Here is a 24,538-nt window from a genome sequence, read left to right as displayed (position 1 = left end):
CAAAATTGTAAATGAAAAACATGTAATGATGACTTAGGCAGTTTGGTTATGAGGGTGACGATATATAATCTTTTCCTTTAAACGTTTGACGAGAGCGTATTTTAAGTGTACATCGCGTATTTACTGCTCTGAAAAGCACTTGTCTCTGATTGGCTGGCCGCTGAGGCGATCTGCTGTTGCCGAGTGGACATTTATCGGGACATTTATGAACTTTGTGCTGTAAGCGTTCTTAGCTCCGACTATGCAACATCACGGTACTAATGCGCTCGCTAAAGGTTAACACTAATTTGGTACAGTGACACAAAACTTGATAAGGGCGCCATTCTGGTTTCATAAAAAAAGAAATCCAGGTGCAAATCCTGTGTCTATTTTTGGTACAATTACCGTTATATCGAATAGGGTCTAGTCCTCGTTTACGGAGTTGAGGGTTAGGGTTTTGGGTTGGGGTAGGGCAGTCTTGTAATAAGACTAGTAGAGTTGCACCCTATTCGGCAATCGCTCCCTCTTTTCAATAGTTACTATAACATGGTAATATAGGCTACTAGTTAACATAATACGGTATTATGTGAAGTAAAGGGTCAAAGGTAACAGAATAAATGCTAGAGATTCGTCCCCTAAATGGTGCTTCTATTCATGACGTCTATATTATTGGAACAGATTTGGCAGATTCAATAATTTGGGTTTTCTATATTGTGACACAAAATCGTCAAGTCTGTATACCATAATCACATGTTTTGATTATGTGTTGGAGTGCCCGATATGACAGACACTGCGAGGCCGTTATTGCTCTCCGATTTCCCTCGGTTTTGTACCGCCATCAGCTGTTGATCATTATATGGTCTTCTACCATCAGATGTGGATGTTTCTTTCTTCTTCATACATCCAAGACACATAAGAGTCTCGTCTGAGAGATATTCCACGATTTGAATAAAACTAAGAAGGCTTGCACCGAGAAAAAGCCCCAGGTGGCCGCCAATGGTTGCTGTAACGAAATTATAATATATTAGCTTTGTTTATGCTTATGATCGCTTAATTTATACAAACTTTGTAAATAATTTTTTTTAAATTACAATTTTATGAGTGTTTTTGACTTTGAGATGTAGATCGTTATCTTGCTGTAAAGATTATCGATTTGTACGATTAATAGTTGCTCTTTGAAATGATTACACTGCCTTCAGGGATTCAGAAAAAGAACAGACTGCCTATTATCTATGATGTATAGTTAACATGGCAAAGAGGTCAAAACTTAACAGGTTAATTGGATCAAAGTAGCCATTGCCTTTTTTGTCCGCTCACATGTTAGTAACTTAACTTTACAAATAGTAGTATAGTGCCAAATGAAGACCTGAGCGCAAGAAGACCTTAAGTCCACTCCCGGGATGACTAGGCGCATTTCACTTCACTGATTAGAATTATTGATTGTGAACATTTAGTGGTGAATATCTTCCAGAAATGCTCATGTCTTTTACCAGTATTTTCATGTATAAAAGAGTCGGTTCGGTTATCGGAATCGACAGTGAGCATGTAGAAAGTACTTTGAAATCGTAGTACCATTCTTACCTAACAGAGACAAAAAATCCATTTCCGGTCGCTGCTCAATGGTTTCGTAGTTGAGTGCTTCGTAGTATACTGATATCGCGGCAATGTTCTTCCTGCAAAAAGACAAATGCATTTGTTTGTGGTAAGAAAGTATGATACATCTGTAATACCCTGCCTATAGCCAAAATATTAAATTGGGTACGCACAGTTATTTGCGCCGAGCGTACTACGCAAATACCGGCGCTTACGGCGCAAACACAGCTTTTGAGAATTGACCAATCACACGGTCGTTGCTAGGAAAGGTCAAGGTTCGATCATGCAGGTCGCGCGAATGTGTTATTCTATGAAAAGTACGCTGAAGCAGAAGGTACATTCTCTCATGATAGAGAAATTGTTATTTTGGCTATAGTATATTTTTGTCACAACATTTATATTCGACATAACGAGCCTTATTTCATATACGACTTAGAGGGCCTTCGACATAGCGAAGCTTATAGTCGACATAGCGGACCTACGACATAGCGAACCTTATTTCACATTCGACCTAGCGGACCTTCGACATCGGGGCCTTATTGCATATTCAACATAGCGGACCTTCGATATAGCAAACTTTATTTCACATTCGACATAGCAGACCTTCGACATAGCGCGAACCATTTCACATGTGACATAGCGGACCTTTGACATAGTGGGCCTTTGACATACATCATACTGCAGTTACTGTCCGTTTTCCTATACACAATACACAGTGCTCTTTCCCATTGACGCGTGACCTCTACAAATAGCCCTACGTTAAAAGTATGGGGATATGACTAGTTAACGTCGCTGTGTGAAAAATAACCGGCCAATATTAAAAGTACTCTTCTAAAGTTCTAGAAAATATAGTTTTTAACATGTCCTAAATTTTTAGCTAATTTAGATGTTTGGAAATATTCGTACTTTGGTGTTTTAGTTAATGTTATAGGTAATAGTACATTGCCTAGTTAACGTCGCTGTGTGAAAAATAACCGGCCAATATTAAAAGTACTCTTCTAAAATTCTAGACAATATAGTTTTGTAACATGTCCTAAATTTTTAGCTAATTTAGGTGTTTGGAGAGGGTTGTACTTTTGTGTTTTAGGAAGGATATGTAAACGACAGATAACACCAAAAATATGAAGAAATTATTTCCAAACCGTGTTAAGTCAACAATCATTATGTTGCTCATTTTCAAGAATGCTGGTTTACAAAAAGCACGCCATTGTCTCATTTCGTGAACAAAAGCACACATTCGTTTCCTTTATAATCGGTTACCCAACTGAAGCTGTAATACAAACTTTATTGCGATATCGCACATGAAAACAGTCACATGTGCACAGCCAGAGAAAATCCGATTTAATCAGTTGAGCTGTTTCAATGAGTGTTATCTTGGTTTAATAGCTTTTAATGGGGTTAAGTCCTGCAAAGGTCGAGATGAATTCTACTGTAGACATGACTGCATCATGTACACAGCGAAGGTTCAACACAGTGGGCTGTAACCATTATTTTGACATATTTTGGATACATCCTCACTTGGCAGTACGACGCGTCGGCAACTTCGTGACCTCTTTTGTTCGATAGAAATTTTTTACGGGTTGGTGAACACGGGTTACGTAACTAAATGTTGAAAATTTGGCCGGCAAACATGTTTTAGCGAAATAGCTCCAGAAATGGGAGACACGGGTCGTTTTTGCTTAAATTGTGTACCATGATCACGGATAAGATACCAAACATTTGTGCAAAGAACAAAAAACGAGTAAAAGTTGAATAATATTGAAAATAAAGAAGCTTGAACATGTCCAAAGTGGCCGGGAAAATGAGAAAAATTGCATGTCACGATCACCAAAATGGTTATATCTACAACTATGAGCAAACGCCGGTCTTATGCTTTTCTGTAATGATAGATATTAACTAACTTGAGCTTGTATTAAATTTTCAGCGAAAATGATTGGTGGAACAATCGAGTCGTAGGTTGTAAAGTTACTCTCAAAACGGCCCGTGTCTCAATCGTGCGTGTCCCGTTAGTGACAAGTGTCACTAGCAAAATAGCAGCCGGCCTTGTCATTATATCGAATAATAATCGTCAGAATCGTCCAGTTGACTCCAGTGATATTTCTTTATTCAAGTAAAATACTGCATTGACTTACAAAATATTGAAGTCAATATAAAAAGTAATATCACCTCATTTGACTGAACTTAAAAGCAGTTTTAAAAATATTATTGTTGATCGAGTCCCTGAATGAGAAATAAGGTTGCAAAAGATACGAGTATGTTACAGCAGGTTGTGATGGTCTAGTGGTTGACGCCGTGGTTTGAAGTGCGAGAGGTTGAAGGTTCGAATCCTACAGCATTTCGATTTTTTTTCTCTCTTGTTCTGTTAGGCCTATGGTGTAGGCCCGTCAGTATTATGATCAATTAAAAATATTTCTATGCAACACGTTTGCAATGTTTTTCTTTATGCGTAGGCCTACATATTAAAAAATAAGATAGCGTCAGCCATAATTTACGAATTTCAAACCTGATATTTTGGCATAATATTATTTGTAATTTTTATACCGTTCTTACACCATACCCAGACATACACATAATTGGAATCAGCGTTTCGTTGTCTAGAGTAACTTTAATTATCTTCAATAGAACACCACAAGCGGTCAAGATAAAAAAATGCTTTCTTTCATTTTACCTCATTATTTCTGCTTCAAATGATCAGAAACCCTTCCTGAAAGTTGTTTACTAATATCATAAATATTTTCCAAAAAAAACCCGCTATGGTAGGGTTCGAACTTCCAACCTCACGCACTTCAGGCACGGACTTAGCCACTAGACCATCACAACCTGCTTATTCTCGTACCTTTTGCAATGTTATTTCTAATTCAGTGTCTCGTTCAACAATAATCTTTTATAAACTGGTTGTAAGTTCAGTCAAATGGCTTGAAATTACGTTTTATATTGACTTCGATATTTTATATGACAGGGCAGTATTTTGTATGAATAAATAAATATCACTGTAGTCAACTGGACGATCCTGACAATTATTAATCGATTATATGGACAAGGCCGGCTGTTAATTTTCCTGCTGACACTGGTCACTTATGGTCACGCACGATTGCGAGGGGAAGCCGTTTTGAAAGCAACTTTCCAACCTACGACTCGATTGTTCCACCAATCATTTTCGCTGAAAATTTAAAATACAAGCTCAAGTTAGCTAATGTCTATCAATACAGAAAAGCATACGACCGGCGTTGGCGCATAGTTGCAGATATAACCATTTTGGTGATCGTGACATGCATTTTTTCTCATTTTTTAGGCTACTTCGCGCACAATAAACATTCATTTTCACCACAATAATTGGACTTTTACACGTTACTGTTTGCCTTATACTCATGTTTCATATCTTATCTATGGGCTCAATATGGAAATGAAGGGAGAAACCACTCATGTATTCCATTTTTTTGATGTTTTCTGAAAAACTGTATTTGCCACCTGATTTACAACATTACGTTACGTAACAGCAAAGGTCACGCCGGTAAAAATTACCGGAAGTGAGCTAAGTTGCTGTCGTACTGTTGGGGTGCTGTATAAAAGCTTATAAATGGGTTGATGGTCAAATCTCGTTTACATACGCAATATATTCCTTTGTCATGTTGTGTTTTGTGTTGTGGAACATTTTCTGGATGAAAGCTGGTCGTAATCTTGACAAAGATAAAGTGGATGGGTAATGCATCACCTCACATGGGTTGCGACATGCGCAGTCTGCATGACCTGATGTACCTTTTATTACATCAACTGTGGAAACAAACAAATCCAAATCATAGGTGTAACTCAAAATTCACAGTTTAAGGGAGAGTGAGACACAGGGCTTCTAAAATATGCCTTAATTGTTCATGAAAACGAAGAAAGACCTCACCTTTTAAAGAAAACTACAAGGCACATATATGGTCGAATCCAACGAAAAGTGTACACGGCATGTTCAGGGCCATAACTCAAAAGTATTAATCAATTGGCATTCATTTTTTGTATTGTGTTTATTCGCCTAGAACATAAGATTCGCGCCGTATATTATTAGAAAAAAAAAAAAAAAAAACTTAGACACAGAGACCCCAAAACATGCTATTTTTACCCATTTTTTCAAAATATTTCTTAGAGTATTTTTAAAATCGTCTAAATCAGTTATGAAAAGAAGTCATTGGATTGAATCTAAATTGATTTCCTGAAAGGCGTGTATTCAAAGATTGCCTGTTCAATTTTTCACATATTTGTACATAATTATGAATTTTTGTGATCATTTTTTGAGTGGTATTTTTTACATTACCTACGAATACAATTTTTCATAGCACTAGATATATCTTTAAAAATGGAAATCACTAATAAATGCGCAATTGATACAAGCTTTGATATGTCCAATTCTGAAATGCATTGCATTCGGGCATCTTTATTATTGTGTTTAGCTGCCAGAAATTCTAAATGGCACAAAGGTAGGTTTGGTAAAAAATATGCATTACCTCCGAATACATGTTAAAAGCTGTGTCATTTCCACAAAGTGAGAGAATAGTAAACAATAGTTAAGCAATAGGTGCAGGGTAATACACTCTTTATTTCTACCAAGTTTCAATAGCCTGCGTTTAAATATTTCTGAGATGTCAACAATAAAAGCAAGTATTCGTAGGTAAATTTCGGTAACCGAATGTTACCTACGAATACAATTTGACATCATGACAGTATTGTGAAACACCGCCATTCATGCCAATGCCCATATTGGTACATAACGAAGGCCTGTATGTTTGCTATCAAATCATATGTCGATTAAAGTTGCGAATTTACATACATGCCCACCGTGCAAAACTGAATACGGCTTAATTGTTGAAAAATATGTACTGAGATAGACAACGGTCTGCTCATTTGTAAGAAAAATCAGCTTCAAAGAAGATTAGAGGGGATAAATACTTGGATTTGTCAACTGTCATGTGTGCTTCATTTTAAATGTTTACCGACCTTCTGGTGTCTGAGTAATTTGTGTCCAAATTGATTTATTCGAAGGTAACTTTTGACGTTTTCGCTAAGGTTACCTACGAATACCATGGAAAAACGACTGTTCTCATTGTCTCATGATCTAGACAACATAATGATGGACCCTGGTATAAAGCTAATTGTAGTTGCCCTCAAACGAAAGGCCACAAGACGTAACTGACTCCAAGATGGACTTCACAAGTCTGCAATAACGGTTTTAAGCGAGTTGTGTGCAATTAAGCAAATTAAAGTCACTTTAGTGCCTTTGTTTCTTACTTCAATACTCTTTCAACCGCTGTGAACCGACATTATTAATACATGATAGGGTCTAAAGTATCAATAAACGCACATAAAGAAAATGATACATTCAAAGTTCTTTATAAAATGAAGTTTTGATTGGGATATCCACCAAAAGTCTAATTCTTACCTACAAATACTGAAATGTTACTTACGAATACAGCATAATACATGACATGTGTAATGAAGTGTCGCTACCAATGGAAATTAATTGTCAAAAACTTTAAGCGGTACCCCAGGACACTATTATTACCCATATACGGATTCATTCAACAATTATTTATTATGTAAAATTGCTGATTAACTACTTGTATATCAAAATGAAGTGGTCAAAATCTTGCTAAAAGCATCAAAAAAATTTGATCTAAGGTAATAGCATTTATTCATTTGGACGTACCATCTGAAAGAGATCTAAAACTACCATTTTATTAATTCATTACCATAATAGCAAACTTTAAACCTCTAAACTCAATATAGATATTGTTAAATCGCTCATGTTACCTACGAATATCCGGGTTTGTTCACCTTTTCATTGTATAAAGCGTTAGGTGTATGCTTATAATTCCTAATATTCTTGAAAACATATATCCTACTCGTTCTTATACAATGTGTAAATTGATTCATACTCATTTGATAAATAAAATACAGAAACTGACCTAAACTTCATTTTCAAAAATAAACTAGCATAAATTGACTAAGATCATATTGATCGCGTTATAAAAATAAAACAAATATTTTCTGGGTGAGCTGGCATTTTCCTGACACCCTGTGGTCTACATTACACGAAAAAAGCGTTAATGGGAATATTCCATTTGTTTTAGGTTGATTAGTATTGCGATAGTGAAAGCATCCTAGTGGTATTCGTAGGTAACATTGGGTTTTGATATCACATTTACTATCACACGTCCTGGATTTATTTTTCAAGATTAGTAATGGCACTTTTGGTTCCTATAAGGCCAATATGTCATCAATCAATGGGCAAAAGGAAAAAATTGTGGAGACATTTTTATTTCGGGCTTTTATTTTTGGCCCGTGGACACTTTTGGTTGGATTCGACCATATATTATTGCAAATGTACATGTATAAAGGAATTGAAACGGTGGCTCACCACCTAATATAATAATTGCGGTAGGAATTACAATGTAGATTTTGTACAATCTGTGTTCAAACATTATGACTTTTGATCGTATTTTGCAGTTTCACCTTATAGAAAGCCGTTGAGAAGCTTCAGTATTTCCAATAGCATGCGTGACTTGTATAGATGAAAACAGCACCGAAAGCAAACAGGCTACTCGTCTCACGGCGGTGTTGGAGGAGAGGTTATAACATTTTCATGGTAAGCTTCACACTAAAATGTGGATAGGCTTAAGCTTAGTCGTCCAACCGTGTCTGCAGCATGCGTGTATGTTCAATCAATAAAACGAAGCAAGCGAGGCCGGCCTAGTCTTGACTAGGATGCCTATATAGCTAGGCATATTTTCTTGCAGACCAAACCAAGGGCCCGAATACGAAAATGCTTTTAACCAATCAGGTGCCCAAAAATATGTATGAGGTAGCTTGAGGTGTATAAAACGGTATCGGGGAAATAGTAGACACATGGTCTCAAGATTACCTCTGGGGAACAGTTACCACCATCTCCCTCATGAGCAGTCATTATTTGTATACTATTAAGGGGGAATAACACCCTGATTTTCATCAGTACCCCTCTTCTTTTTTTTCTTGCAAATTTATGACGTACATAAATATGTTCATCACCTCATGTCCTGAACTTATAAAATATATCTACATACAAAGTGCATTTGAATCATTTTAGTAAGTCATTTTAGCCCTATATATTTTTTGCTTACTGTAACCTTGTAACTCAGATCTGTGTAACATAACAAACCATAATTTATTCTTTTGAACATGTTCAAGTAGAGTACATGAATAGAATACATTAAATCCTTTGTTATACGCTCTATAGAAAATCTAGTGGTGCATGCAAAATATAACCATGATATAACACTGAATAAATTAAATAAACACTTATACAATTGATGCATAGTCATTAGTCAATTTAATAATATAATGTGTTGTTAGGAGAAGAAAAGTCTATTAGGTCACCGTATGTCAGGTTATAGGTCAATTGGTTCAGGTCAAATTTAAGCATCAATTTTGAATACACATGTGAGAGTCTGTGCTATCATAATGAGGCATAATTTTGATATTCTGTCTTTAACTGGATATATATCGAGAAGTGCAAGGTGGATATACTAATATACCTTGGGATGTAAATGGTGAGTACAATTTAGAATGCCTAGTTGAGACGGATTTCACAAATAAGTATAAAATAGTTACCAAAATCACAAAAGTTAAGCTTACGGAAAACTACCCAATATGGTGGTATAGGTGACAAGAAATACAATTGTTTTCAACATTGCTGTAGTATGGTTGTGGTAACCTGTTACCTATGGCTTAATTAGGTTTCAGTGAAATAATGTCGCAAGTTAAAAATACAAAATATAGCTCAACATTGAAAATAGAAGCATTTTAACCAGTTCCTTTTTTGATAGTTGTGGAGCACCAAGTTCATGAAGTCATAAAAGAAATCAGGAACCACTTATTCCCATTTTACATATCAACTTTATTTCCCTCATGTGTTAGCAACACATATCCAAAATTTTAACGAAATCCGTTGATAGTAAGCTTTCCAAAATGAAGTGAATTTAAATCATCAGTGATGTACCTCCTTTTGGCTTCTATCTTCAAAAGCATGTAATCTACATTGATACCGATGCCACCAATAAAACGAGAAGATTTGCCCCTTCATTTTGCATACCACTTTGTCCAATTTTTTTTTGTAATTTCTTCACAAAATGCAAAAAAATGCAAAAAAAATCAATGGGTGTAGTACCCCTTAACTTTGACCTCAGATAACTCAACTAGCAGTGGATGCGTGTTATTAGATTGCATAAAGTCTGCTACATGCTACAGATTATTTGAACTCTATACCTTTGACCTCAATAATAGTGGATCTGCGCGTGCGGTATGATGATACGTGTTTTAAGGCTGTACATTTCAACGTTACCTAGTCACCAAACCATTTGACCTCTATTACCTTTGATTGACCTCAGATAACCTACCCAGTAATGGATGAGCACAGAGATGTGTGTTTTCTGGGTTGCATATTTCAGCGTCACCTGGTTGTTCTGCTAATCTGCAACCACACTCCTTAACTATGACATCTGTTTCGCATTCAATTCGACAAGCTTGAAATGAGTAATGGCTGTAATAGTTCATCCCTGCGTCACCATCAGTTTGACATATCGTATATGGAGGGCCAAGACTGGATATCTAATGGAAGGCATAAAATAAAAACAAAATAAAACTGGCGCCATATGGGACTATACTGTGGTTCATCTCAAGTTTGGTAGTGACGTAGGTGCTTATATCGCTCGCCGCAGTATCGAATCGCGCGCGTAAAGTTAAACGCCCTGAGTGTACACGCACCCGCACAGGAGCGGTTTGTCAGCACGCTTGCGGCGCAAACGCGAAAGAGCATTGACGTCACTACCAAACTTGAGGTTAACCAAATTATATCTAGTGTTTATCCACGTATGAATTTCGTTCTTTCGCGTGTCAAATGGAACAACTTCAATTTCTAATACAATGTGTACAGTTTAAAAGGTGTGGATCGTTTGCATCAGTAAGAAAGACAGTGAACGATTTCATCTGTCTAATTTGAGTAGCCTATATTATGAAGGAATATTCATAATTGTTTGCTATTTTGCACCGATCATACATAATGGTATAATTTCCGATAAGCAGTATCAAATGTGATTGGCAGTATTTTAAGAATATGTTTCAAGAATTATGCTGCTCGGCATCTTTACCTGTTCATGCTTCATTGTTACAAAAGTATGCATTCCTGGCGCGGTACTAAAGCCCAATTCTTTGATGTAAGGTGGCTCTGTAGGGTGATGCAGCATGACCTTGATACCTGCATCTAAACCTGCGCCGTCAAGGTCATTAGTAGGGGCGTATTCAATCTCCTCGATATCAATGATCAGACGTAAACCGTTACCTAAATAAGATAAGATAAGATAAGATAAGATAAGATAAGATAAGATAAGATAACGGTGCCCCTATGGAAACGTCAAGATCTGTCACAGTATCGATCTGGCAAGTTTGATCGTGACACCGATTGTGTTGTATTTATAAAACTGGGATTATTCCCTTTATCAGTTGTGATTAACGCAAATGCCAGGGGACATCCAGATGGCTAATTACAATACCGTATTAGTCAGTAGCGTAGCCAGCGGGGGGGGGGGGGGCAGGTGGGGGAGAGGGCCCCCCCTGACAAAAAATGAAAGAAAAAGTGCCCTCTGACAAAAAATGAGAGAGAAAATCAGGAGGGCAAAGGAAAAGAAAAGGGCAAGGAGCCCTTTTCTAGCAAAATTCAGGGCCAAAATAGTGTAAAATACAAAATTTTCCGCGCTACTCGCGCAAATTGTAACAATAAAGCCCTTTTTAGCCGGATAATGGGCGAAAATAGTGTAAAATACCATTTTTTTCGCGCTACGTGCGCACATCATCCCAATAAGGCCCTTTTCGGGAAGCTCGAAGACATACAGTCTCTATGTATTGTATGATGCAACTGCAATTTTTTTCGTCTGTGCCCCCAAAATTTTATTTTGCCCCCTGACCAAGAAAGCTGGCTACGCCCCTGGTATTAGTACAATATATACCGTATTAATAACTAGTAGAAGCTTTACGGAACTGTTCATGCATTTCCCGATTTCATCGAAGTGAAATTCCTGGACTACCCACAACTACCCGTAGGGGCGTATGAACCACAAATTTGGAACGTCATATTTCAGGATGATAATGACAAAAATATCATGATCTATTATAATTATGATACCAACTTCTCATCAACGATGAGATAAATCGGGGGGATGAGGTAAGGACTATTTTAACATGCCTCCTGGCACGTTCATGCAGTGAGAATAAAAATCCGTGCAGTGAGAATTACAAATCCGTGCTTAAAATATTTCTATTCCATTCAAATTTCAACTTGTAAAATGACCATGAAATTACTTTCTTCCGCGAAATAAGATCGAGTCCCAAATCCTAAGTTCAAATGATATTTAGTAGTTTTCCTCTCCGCAGTAAAAAAATACTTTTCTTATTCGACCAAAAATTGCCTTACAACGCTTCTTGTAGAAAGACAACACTTTCCGGCGACACCGACAGTTGCTTTATTCTCCCTGCTTTTTTGGTTATGGTATACCAATGCAAGTTTCCCCTGGCTCGAAACGCCAGGACAAAATTGACCAACAGTTGATGTGGATCATAGGCGGCGGAAGCGGGGGTGGGGGAGGTTGGTACGGGGAGACACGTCCCCTAAATTTTCCATGGGGGATAGTACCCTCCTAAAAATCATAATAGAAGAAAAGTTCAAGCAATAATTGCTCCGAAATAATTAGTCCGAAAACAACGTGTTTTGGGACCAAAATAAAGAAAAAAATACAAAATTTTGCGCTTTCTGGCACATCAATAACCAAACTTTACCTTTATTTTGGGCTAAAATAGTCTAAAATTGACTATTTTTTTCGCGCGAAAATTTTCCACTAAAACCTAAAGCCGGATCAAAATATACCATCACTGATGTCCATCTTCCTATGTTCCGGTTTGAGTCAACAATTGGTTTAATTTTCACCCATTTTAGTGCTAATTATGAAAACATTGGTGAGAAAAAGGATTAAAAGTGCTCTTTCCTTTGGACCGTTTTGGGTCAAAACAAATGTGTCACCAAAATGGGCGAATTCAATAAAATAATAATTTATTTCTATAGCGCATCACTCACAAAAGGATATCTCACAGCGTTTTACAATAATTAAAGACATGCAAATTTATACAGAGAAAACAAAATAAATATTGTACACTGGTTAAAACTATACACAAATAAAACCTAAATAAAAAGCAAGATTAAAACTTATTGAACTTGTTGAAAATAAGTTCAGGCAAAACAAACAATATGTGCAATTGAGGTCTATTTCCATATTGTTTCATATCAATACAAACATTGTTCTTTCCTGTCAATAATGATACCAAATTTGTGACCATAACTTATTCCATGGTTGAGTAACTGTCTTTGAAAGACAAATCTGTCATTGTCTGCGCCATTTGCGTCAGTACACATGAATAAGGAAGTCTTCTGCAGCCATTGTTTTTCTTGGTTCTTCTGGGTCTGTCTTTGACATCTCCGGTCTGACGAAACTTGGCTTTTAGCTTGGAGATCATATTGCGGGAAACTCCAAAAATTGCTGCACTTTGATTCTGAGGTTTGCCAGCCTCAAGCTGACCAATAAGCTCGACCCTTATCCAGATCTGATAATCGAACCATGGTTGATTAGAACTTTCTTGCAAATGACCACTATGAAGAAGTGACCATCAAGAGAAATTGACTTGCGTTGATCCATTTGAATCCAGATGTAGAACTGTTAATCCCATCCTAGCCATTTTCATTCAACATGATATACTGCAAACAACTTATCATTCCTTCTTTTATTCATGCATTAAACCACTCGTTCATTCATTCAAAGCAATAAGATGAGCGCAGACAATGGTCAGTTTGGCACATTTTCTTTGAGACCTCTCTGTCTTTCAAAGAAAGTTATTCAACCGTGGAATAAGTTATTGTCACAAATGAGGTGTCATGGTTTCACTGATATGAAACAATATGGAGATAGATTTCCAAAATTTCTGATATACAGCCGTTTTTGAAAGTTTCCAAACTTTTTTGAGGAGTTTATATATAAAAAGAAGAAAGATAAACATTGCATAATACACATCAGAAATGGGAGATTGCACAGCCACTGTGCATGCAGAATACAAGGAGAATTAAAGTAAAAAATAAAATACTACTTCTTTAGCAAGGTGTGACATTACAGAAAGCCCGCTCGCCATAAAATTTAGTTTTACCCCTTGCTGGTTTTGTGACGCAGAGCGAAGAGATCGGCCAGGATTATATGTGATTAAAAGAACAACAATATAAGATGGAGCAAGGCACTTAAATTAGGCTTTAAAAGTGATTAGCAATATCTTGAACTCAATACGGTACACAACAGGTAGCCTGAGCCAGTGAAGATCGAAAAGCACTGCCGTAATGTGGTCGCGATATTTGGCGATTCAGCTTAGCAATGTCGCACTGAGGAAGGTCAAATACAAAGGCTTGGATAAAGTGTTGATGAATAGAAACTAAAAGAATAGGTTTGGTACAATTTTCAAGCCTTCCTATATATTTTATTATTTCTTTTATATCGCGCCTTTCGTGGATGTATGGGCTTTTGCAACAAAATAAATTTTTACCCCTTTTCTAGAAACCACCTTTGCAATCAAATTTGAGCCCATTTGTTTGCACTACTTTATGTAACTTGACTAATGCTTTCATTATTATTGTTGTTATTCATTTATTATTGTTAATCAAGTGTAAAAATATTTATAAATAATATTGTATAAGAACTACAAGAAGTAAGTAATTGGTGTAAAGCCTTCAAATCGTTTGTAAATGCCTGCAAGGCCAAATGTTTTGGGTACATACCGTTGAAAATATTATTCTAGACAATATACGAAACTTGTAAGTGTAAGACTAACAAATTTTCTGCGGTACTTAGTGACGAAAATCATGGAAAACCCAGATCGATACTATTTCCAGAAATATTTAAGAGAATCACTTTGTACCCGACAGAATATTCTACTGCACATTAATTATTCCACATTAAGCATTGTACATTTGCTTTGGATAATGCTGCTAAACATATAGGTAATTATATACACAATGAAAGCTTTGAGAATAATCTCCGATAATTAAAGCTTTTAAGTTTTAACTATCGGAGTTAAAGATTTACCTGTTTGAAAGTTGAAATAAACTACCACAAAAACTTAAAAAGTTTATGTGTAGTTTATTTCAACTTTCTTTCTATAACTTTTAATTTATTCGAAAATTGCCTGCATTTTGAAGAGTACAGAAGAACATACGGCGGTACGTTAATTTATACGGATTTGACTGCACTTGAACTTGATGGGGTCAAATTCACACTTTCTTTTCATACGCCAATCACTTAGAGAGTGTTAAATGCGTCATTATATTGAGATTTGAGATCTTTTTTGCTTGGCTACAGCAAGCCAAGCAATATTATCATTCGTTTGCGACCTCGACCTTTGACCTGAAGTAGGAAACTAGTCTTGTTAACATGCATTTGCTTCATGGCTTCATCCTCAGTAAAACAATGTTGTAGGATAATGCTTAAAATTTAAGTGGTAGGTTTGCAGGAGGCTAAAGAGTAGCCTCACTCCCCCATGACAAAATTCATTTAGCTATATATTCAGCAGTGCACTCTTTGATTTGACCATGTTGACCCAGGGATGAAACAGCAACCTCCCAGGTAACCTCGTTACCCTCATAAAGCAGTGCTCAGTATAGTGATTGTTATTGACCATGTTGACCCGGGGATGATGAGTTTTAATGACTGTTGACAGGTGTACAATATAACATCTTGAACTGCTTGGTTTCCAAGATAAATTTAACCAAATTCCAATAATTATCATGTCCTTGGACATGGAACAATTGACCAAGAATAATTTTGGTGGTTAATGAACTTTCACATCACACTATAAGAGAGTGCAATACTACAGTCTATTCATGTGTTTTACTTTCATGATCTGTGGTACTGCAAAATTCTTGATTTAATAATGTGGTGTTTGTCAGTTTGGCGTTTGGTAGAATGGATAGCTACTGTTTTATAGGTAGTGGTATTTTTGGGTATTTAGGCTGTAGGTTGGTAGTAGATTGTATAGGTATAGGTTTAAGGTGTTTTTTTTTATAGCACAGACGTGTCTATGTTTATAGGTAGGTATATATGGCCTATAGATGGGAAGGTAAACATTGCATATGTCAGGTACGCCTAGATGGTAGTTGCTGTTGGAGCAGGCGTGTAAAGGGCCAGTGCAGTGCTGACTTGGACCAGGCCTATGCTTGGACAGATTGAATCAGACCCTTTCATATAACCGAGTATAGGCCTACTGCAATGTGAGTTCCTGTAGTGTAGTATGTTCTTGGTATTTATTTTTTGATATATTTTATTAAGTTTGGGTATTCCAAGGCCAAGCTCTCCCTTTTAAAGGGATTTTTATTATACTTTGTGTATACCTTCTGTCGATTTCCCCCATGTGATGTTAGTGCCACATTTTCCTTGTTTTTACTTTTTAGACTGTAAAGTTGAATGTACACGTCTAAAATTCAAACAGTTTATGCACATATGCTAGATACTTACTAGCACCTGCGGTGGATGAGTTGTGTCGAAGATCTCCATGCGTCCAATCATTGAATGTATAGCAATTACCATAATGAGTGAACCTGTGAATGAAGTTCTTATGGGCACACGGTTCCTCTTTCCAATCACACTACAAAATAAACAAAGCAATGAGTTATTGCCAATACCACAAGTTACGGTTAATAAGTCTCGCGATTCCTGAATAACACAGCTAAATTACTTATTTTCAGGGTGCAAGAACACTCCCGACCCGATCGCAAATGCAGGTACAAATTTCCATAGAAATTTGAATTACCTACGTTAACTTTTCTCCGTCCCAAAAGTTGGGCTTGGATCCGATCATAGACTATAGACATCTTTTTCTAGAGTTTATGATCAGATATTTCCTACAGTTTTTTCTACATCTTTACTTCAGGTTTTTTTAAAGCCCTCTTTCCATCTTCTGATGGTTTTACCAGACAGTTTATCTTCGAATAAACATGATAAAGCAAGACAGTTTCAGAATATAAATTCTGATTTAAACATGTTCCGTATGCACCCTCATATCCAGAAAATACAAAAACTACTAGCTGCATGTTTTGTGCCATAGCTGTGAATGTTGTGACAATAATAATTGTAAGAAGACATTGACCATGTGTTATCCGCAATTAGATCTTACCTATTAATTAAAGGATTAGAATGAAGTTAACTAATTCGACGTTATTACCGGGACAAATGCATTTAGCCCATAATCAAGGTACAGTTTGGTCATAAACTAGATGGCCACATCAATATTTGGTCGATTTTCGCCCGGTATATATAGGTTGAGTGGAATGGCAGGTAATAGCCATAAACTTCAAAATCACTTCCCATGGACTTGGGTGGGTTTTGTATTCATGTATTCAATTGTTCAAATTACGTACTATATAGATGGCGATGTGAGAGATTCGCTTGATCTTACTTATTTCATCCAAACAACATTGCTATCTAATAATAATGTAATATCGACAGGATATTGGATGAATGTTCAACTTCCAGTTTGCCGAATTATCCTTTATTCAACGATGATGCAATACTTTGAGCCAATGTGTGTATATTACGTTTGATCGGATCGATGAGACCGTAATTCAACGGCGTGACCGCTGAATTTTGACGTTCCTATATCATGTAGCTACAATCCAGGAAAAAAAGGTTGGCACACTTTGCCTGTCTTTTGGGATATCTCTGTCCCCGCTCCCCCAATTCAATGTTGGACCAAGCCATGTTGTCAACAGGCCCGTGAGACCCTCCAACATTGAAAGATGGGGAGTGGGGAAGTGCTTCACATACTGTATACTACATGTATGTTTCACTCGCCTCTCAAATTTTGATAGGGCACCCATTTCAATTGTTTAGTGCAAGTGTGCCAACTATTTTTTTTCCTTGATTGTTGCCTACCTGCGGGTCTGATATTAAACTTTGGTTCAAATAATAATATTTTTGATTTAAATCTCTTACCTGGATAATCATATCTTCCAATTGATGTCCAGTTCGGAGTTGAAATTCAGTCATGTTGTAGTTCTCATCGTTATCAACTTCAGACCAATCAATTTCCTGCAGGCGTCGTTGGAATTCTTCCGTGTAAAGGTGAGGATCAATTAGGTTGTGGTCTTTGTCAATTATTCCTAAACGCAGAAACAATGAAAGAGGCAGAAACGTCATCCATTGTTTCTCAAATCTTTAAATCCATTGATCATTAATACCATTTTTAGATCCCTTATTTCGAATACCAGTTTTACTTCTTTAAAATGTGTCTTAATGGTGCCAAAGAGAGGGGCTTCTGATATACACAATATTTTGTTTTTCAGTGATTTCTCTCTTATGCAACATATTTTAACTTTGTCTTTCCACTAATCTAAGACTTCGATACTACTGACACACAAGTTCAAACCCGTTAACACCAATAACATTTCATTATGATTAGTATGCGTATAGTGGTTATTTTAACTTGCCTCCTGGCATGTTCGTGCAGTGAAATTAAAAATCCGTGTAGTGACAATTAAAAATCCGTGCTTAAAATAGGCAGTAGATATACATAGTAGTGCCTTTCTTACATCACTTTCAGCTAAAAGTGTCCAATTTTTGCGCACTTTTGAGCGCACTCAACACTTCGAAAACACTTAAGCATCCTTTTTCTTGCATTTGATAGGGCTCGATTCATACAGAAATAGTTTGAGAACCACTACGAGCAGGCAAGAACACAGCCTTTAGCCCCCTCAAAAAAGGAAAAGAAAAGAAAGGGGGAAAGAAATTTGGAAAAACAATGGATAAGATAGGAAAGGAGAGAATAGGATCCAGGTTTTTTGAAAGGGGAAGCAAGGTGTTAAATAACAGGGTAACTGTTGGGTAAATGTCGACCTTGTACATTATATTGCCCAGTGCCCACCCAGTAAATTCCACCTGCCCATAGCACCAAAATGCCCACCAGTAAAATTATTGTGTCCAAACAAAATATGGGCACCATATAATAATCGTTTAATTATAGTATCATTATAATGTTATCTTTTGAAATCAACTGTTGATATAATATTGGAGGACATCTTTTCATAACATTTGGCATATTTATTTCATTTTCCTCCTTCTTCTTCTTTACATAACCATGATAACATTTGTCATACTTATATATTTCATTCTCCTTCTTCTTCTTACGTGTGAAACCTAATAACAGGGAGACATTTAGATTTCAGGATGCTTTCTGAACATCCAGTCTCTTGTTTCTGCATCAAGTTCAATGAGACCAATTTCTCTATTTGGTGGGAATATTCAGAGATGATGTGATCCGTTGTATGGTGTCCTACTCTACACCCGGGGGGGGGGGCACTTCAATATGAAATGGACATAGGTGTAGGGCTGGCACTTTCGCACCAAGGGGCATTCGGTAAACGAAAAAAGCATGATTTTTGGCATTCGGTGCGAGCAAAATTGAAAAAATATGGGGTCATTGGGTGAGAACATGACCTTTTTTTTAAATGGAATCTTTGGGTGAGAGCCGAAAAAGCGCCACAGAAACCTCGAAAATCAAATTTCTAGTTCTAAATGGCTTCAAATGTCTTTGTTTTTTCAAAATAAGTTAAGTAACAAAATCAGTGGTAAATGAAAGTTGCTGTTCAAATTGAACTTGTAAGGGTCTTTGGGTGACAGATCAAATGGAAAAATAGGGGGTTTTTCGGGTGACAGAGCATGTGTTCGTAAAAAAATATGGGGTCTTTGGGTGACAGCGATGCTGAAAAAGGGGGTCTTAACAGCCCTACATACGCGTCACCTCCAAAGTTGGAGTGCCCCCCCCCGGGACTCTACACTCACAAGCTGGACAGGCCCCATTTCCACATGTTAACCTTGAAGCGTCAAAACCATGTTTGCACACATGGTTGACTTGAGATTCAAGTAATTATAATAGTAACTACACTACGGATAAAAGCTTTTAGAGTTTGATTCCTTCTTTAATGAAAAGCATGTACGAAAATTGAAATTTTGCTTCGGCGGCCGAAGTTCGGCGCACATCTTACGGCTCAGCTCTCATGTAGCCATTAATATAATTTTACTATTGTTACCCTACAGATAAAGCTTTTAAAGCTTGATTCCTTCTTTAGTGCAAAACGTGCAAAACATGTTAATGTACGAATGACAATAAACCGTATTCGCATACAGTGAAGTTTCAACTGTCGTACCTTCTGGTATATACAAAGTGGGAGGTGAATTCTTACAACGATGCTCCTATGCTAGATATAATTGTGATTTATAACTGAAGTATTCTATTTAAAAACACCATAAGCTTAAATAAAAAACCTTGATCAAAACTTAGGTGCATAAAAATTATGTATTATGTACAAACTTGAAGCTAAAACTCAATATGAATGATATCACAACCAAAACAAAAAATGTTCATGAATTATCTGGTATCGGTACTAGATCAACTCCCAAAATGCATGATGTTTTGCAGATATTTCCATGCATTTTAACCATAAAATATATCATAGACGCTTAAAAGATGTGTGCATACTTCGTATAAAGTGCTTAAAAATGCTGCATATATAATTTTTTAGATCGGCGTTTCTTATAATTACCAAAATTTGGCGTAGACAGCCTCATAATTTGCTCATTTTGCTCATAATTTCCGGTATGTAACCAAATACCTTAAATCGGCCAAAAACGCAATTTCCACTAAAATTGACTATAATCCCACCCTACCCCCACCCCCATAATAGATTTGCACACAAATATGTCATCCATACAGCAAAGATTATACAGTCCCTACAAGCCCATTGTGGTTCAATGAGCCATGTATAATTGGGCTGATGAGTCCACATTATGTGTACTTTAAAGTATACATTATAGTAAGAATAGGTAAACAATCTGCACAAAGCGGCCCTCCAAGGACATATCTGTATATTTACCTAGCTGAGCTAGGTCCTGTTTTTCTATACGATTCTTCTTCTTTCTTTCTTTCTTTCTTTCTTTCTTTCTTTCTTTCTTTCTTTCTTTCTTTCTTTCTTTCTTTCTTTCTTTCTTTCTTTCTTTCTTTTCTTTCTTTCTTTCTTTCTTTCTTTCTTTCTTTCTTTAATTCTTTCTTTCTTTCTTTCTTTCTTTACCAAATACTTTCAAAATGCTGCTGCTCTCGCAAATTACATAGTAGGCCTACAATGTCGTCACCACCATGAACCATGGGATGGTGGTCCAAATGTAACATGAACAACTCTAGGTCAAAGATCATAAAAAGATCAACATCACTGGCTAAGGGTCGTGCTCTGTGAGCACAATGTCTAGTTTTCATTTTTCCAGTAAATGTCATGAAAAACTATAATGCTTGATACTATTTTTTTAATTTCAAATCCTAGTGTTAAACTTAGGCGTGAAATTCAGTCGTTTAGTGTAAGATTTTCGATTTTGATAGGCTTCAACTTAGCCTACGAGCATTTTATTTGATCAATCTTTTAGCTTTTCAAAGTAATATAGTTCGCCAATGAAGGGTTTTTACCAACTTTCTAACGCACATCGCCGTGAGCTATATATCATAGTTTTGTCAGAATTTCGGTTTTGTTGCACCATTTTTCAATTCCGACTACCCATTTTGTCAAAATCAACTCGCGAATGTACCCATGGATGGATGATTTTGCAAGCCACAATAGAAATATCGATTAGGCCTATAAAAATCAAAAATCTTGCACTAAAAGACACAATTTTATGCCTAATTTTAACACCAGGATTTTGTAACTGACATTTCTGAAGGAAAAAAAATATTGCTTTATATTTGACCGAGAAAATAAATTTCATAGCAAATAAATCTCTGAATTGTGCTGATTTCAACATGTATCGATCGACTTTTAGCGCGACTATGCATAACAAAAGAAGCTGATGACTAATGTTCTGCCTGTATACCAGATTTATTTTTCACCAGATTATTTTATGTGCTGTCCTGAGCAAGTACAGGATTTCTTACCATAAAAGGCAGTGTGTAAATTGACAGAGAACTTCCAACATTTTTTTAAAGCCACTAAGCACTGAAAGTGATGCACCCTTCACTACACTAGATAGATACAATGGATACAAGTTTTTACCAATCACGTGCAAATTTCAATAGGTGTTAATGGATGCAGGTTTGGTAAATGTTTTCATGTTAATGGAATTGAACTCGAAGGTCACCATGGTTACAATACTGTCCTACATGTAGTGTAAAATATGGTTAACAATAAAAGATGATAATAATAGATTTTGTAGCTACCCGAGTCTTAAGTATAATGTATTTTGAATCAGACGTCACTTTATAATTCACTTTCTACATGGTATAGCTAAAAAATAAATAATTAATTGATCAATTCCATCACATATATTTTGATTGTTATTTGCATGGTGAAACACATGTTTAATTTCAATAAAACAGAAATTTAACAAATAGAACTAGGCCTAGGTTGTACGTTTGCCTTGGAAATTACTTACGCCTGTGTTTTACTGTTTGTTTTTTCATAGAATTTGTCATCTGATAAATCATGTTGCATATTCTTGCAAATGTGGTATACCATGTATACCGTACGTCATTTGACGTCACGCCGATGCGCACATCGTTTAGCGAACATCGTTACTGGGCATTTCAAGTCGGCCTGACGTGATTTGACGACATCTCGGGTGTGGGATTTACCGAAAAGGTCAATTATTTCCTAAACTATGCCATAGTCGAATTTTTATAATTAAAAATATGTTATCATGTAACATGATGAACGCATTCCGTGAAACTCAAAATTATACTGATGTTTATTAAAATGAAAGTGTTCACCCAGCAAACACAAAAACGTTTTAAATAAGTTATATTTTGGCTTTTGGTTTAGGTAAAAACGTTTTAATAACATTAAAATGTCGGGTTATATAAAGGTCATTAAAATGTTTTAAAGCGTTTTGTATGAAAACACACTACAGCAATGTTTTCAAAATGTTATTGTAAACTATTTTTGTATTGCCAAATATTTTGTCAACACTTAAATAACATTATGTTAAAATATTTGCACCCAGCAAAAACAGAAATGTTCTTAAAATGTTTTTTCAAAACGTTTTAATAACATTTAAATGTCGGGTTATATAAAGGTCATGAAAACGTTTTTAAAACATTATTGCAAATATTTTGGCCAAACGTTTTTCAACCCCAAAATCAAATTCTGTTTAGAATGTTTTGTATCAAGTTTTCAAAAATGTTTTTGGAATGTTATTAAAACGTTTTTATAACCTTTATATAACCCGACATTTAAACGTTTTCTGTAAAACATTTTGTGTTTGCTGGCCCACATGTTTTTTAATGTTATGAAAACGTTTTATACCCTTAATATACCCTTTATAATAACCCGACATTTAAACATTTTCTGACAACCTTTTATAACCTTTTGCGAATGATGTTAAAAACGTTTTGTATTTGCTGGGCAGTAGTAAATAATAATTAGTGACAGTAAAAGTAAAGTATACGTCAGCCTAATTGCATAATTATCATGATTATAATGGCTCACTTCAATAGTGAACAAATCTGATTTTGGAATCAGTTTATTGATCGCGAAAGCCCGAGTAAAAAACCCACTATGTACTTTGAATTTTAAGTGGATCAATTTTGTTTATCAATCCAATGTGACCACAAGCACTAAACTTGGTAGTACAAGACGCGCTAGACGTACGTCCATGCGCCAAGTGAGAGTTTAACTTTCGCGCCAACACAAAAGTTGGTAAACTGTTCTTTCTTTCTTATTAATTATATTCAGTTTCCTTTTGTAGCGAGCAATCGTTCCCCATTGTGCTTATTATTATGTTCCTGTGGAGGATGCGTAGCCCCATTACCTACTTTACTTGTATTATGCTGGGGAAACGATTAAGTACCAGTTATGATCTCCTGTACTTGTATATACTTGGGATTTGTGTTTATTTGTTGTCTTGTTTAATTGTAACACTTTGGGTTGGTAAACTGTTCTTTCTCATCAATTCGCTGTCGAAGTGATGTAAATCGGATTAACTTAATCCATAGCAATAGGTACAAACAATTTGTGATTATATCGCGCTGCACTACAAGCAGGTTACACTCATCACTTGTGCATGTCTGCAATCATAGATTTAATACAATATAGCTCTTTGCAAAGATACTAATTCTACAAATGCGAGTGATCATCATGATATGAATATTCTGTAGAATTCTATAGAACGTACTAGTGCAGCGCGATATTATCAAAATTGAACCTATTGCTATGGTAGTTAATCCGATTATTACGTCACTTTGACAGCCAATATCTACCAAAACCGTTACAAAATTTAAACATGGTAAAAGAGCCGCCAAAGTTTAAAAAAATCTTTATGGCTTTTCACCCTTTAAACCTTGCTCCTGTTAAAACATCATCAAGTGGCACTTTATTACATCAATAAGAAGTAAATAAAACAAAAAACGCACACACAAAAAAAACACGAAAACAAATATTATAAAAAAATATGGAAGCAGTAAAAAACTCACCTAGATGGAACCCAACATTCTTGATATCATGTTCCGTAAGAGCCGATTCCCTATATTTGTTAAAGTTACACACCGTCACTGCTGGAAACTCGACTTGGTTTACGTACGTAATATCCACTTTTGTAATATGATGACGCATCAAATAATTCCAAATCGCATTGTACCCTAAATATAAGAAATATCCCGCCGCTGTTAAGAAACAGACTAACCACACCAATTTACGGAGTTTGCCTCCTTTTTCTCGCGTTATGTGCTTCAAACCGTGGATATCGGAATCTTCAGTACCCCACGTTCGAAAATGCCAATCTTTACACGGCATTTTGATATTACAATTGTAAAGATGAATATTCCTCTGCGACAATTCAAGACGACC

The 24,538-nt window shown here is 36.1% G+C and overlaps 1 protein-coding gene across 1 annotated transcript; it reads right to left on the bottom strand.

Moving 5' to 3' along the window:
* Positions 1-24,538, bottom strand: LOC140151921 (acid-sensing ion channel 2-like). The gene is made up of 8 exons (XM_072174234.1): positions 24,166-24,538; positions 17,655-17,821; positions 16,179-16,308; positions 10,734-10,924; positions 9,984-10,194; positions 5,181-5,343; positions 1,561-1,652; positions 1-982 (listed from the first exon to the last, which is right to left on the bottom strand). Exons 1-8 carry the CDS (start codon positions 24,482-24,484, stop codon positions 726-728), a joined length of 1,530 nt encoding a protein of 509 aa, XP_072030335.1. The 5' UTR covers positions 24,485-24,538; the 3' UTR covers positions 1-725.

The sequence above is a fragment of the Amphiura filiformis genome, chromosome 1 (genome assembly GCF_039555335.1).
Source record: "Amphiura filiformis chromosome 1, Afil_fr2py, whole genome shotgun sequence".
NCBI lineage: Eukaryota > Metazoa > Echinodermata > Ophiuroidea > Amphilepidida > Amphiuridae > Amphiura > Amphiura filiformis.
The sequence above is the reverse complement of the archived record's forward strand: the minus strand, read 5'-3'. Positions and strand labels throughout refer to the sequence as shown.

Excerpts from the sequence above, each read along its gene's own strand:
- LOC140151921 (XM_072174234.1), bottom strand. The coding sequence starts at position 24,484 with ATGCCGTGTAAAGATTGGCATTTTCGAACGTGGGGTACTGAAGATTCC. Across the intron at positions 16,309-17,654 it reads TGGAAGATATGATTATCCAG|TGTGATTGGAAAGAGGAACC; the intron begins GTAAGAGATTTA and ends TTTATTTTGTAG. Across the intron at positions 10,925-16,178 it reads CTCATCCACCGCAGGTGCTA|GTAACGGTTTACGTCTGATC; the intron begins GTAAGTATCTAG and ends TATCTTATTTAG.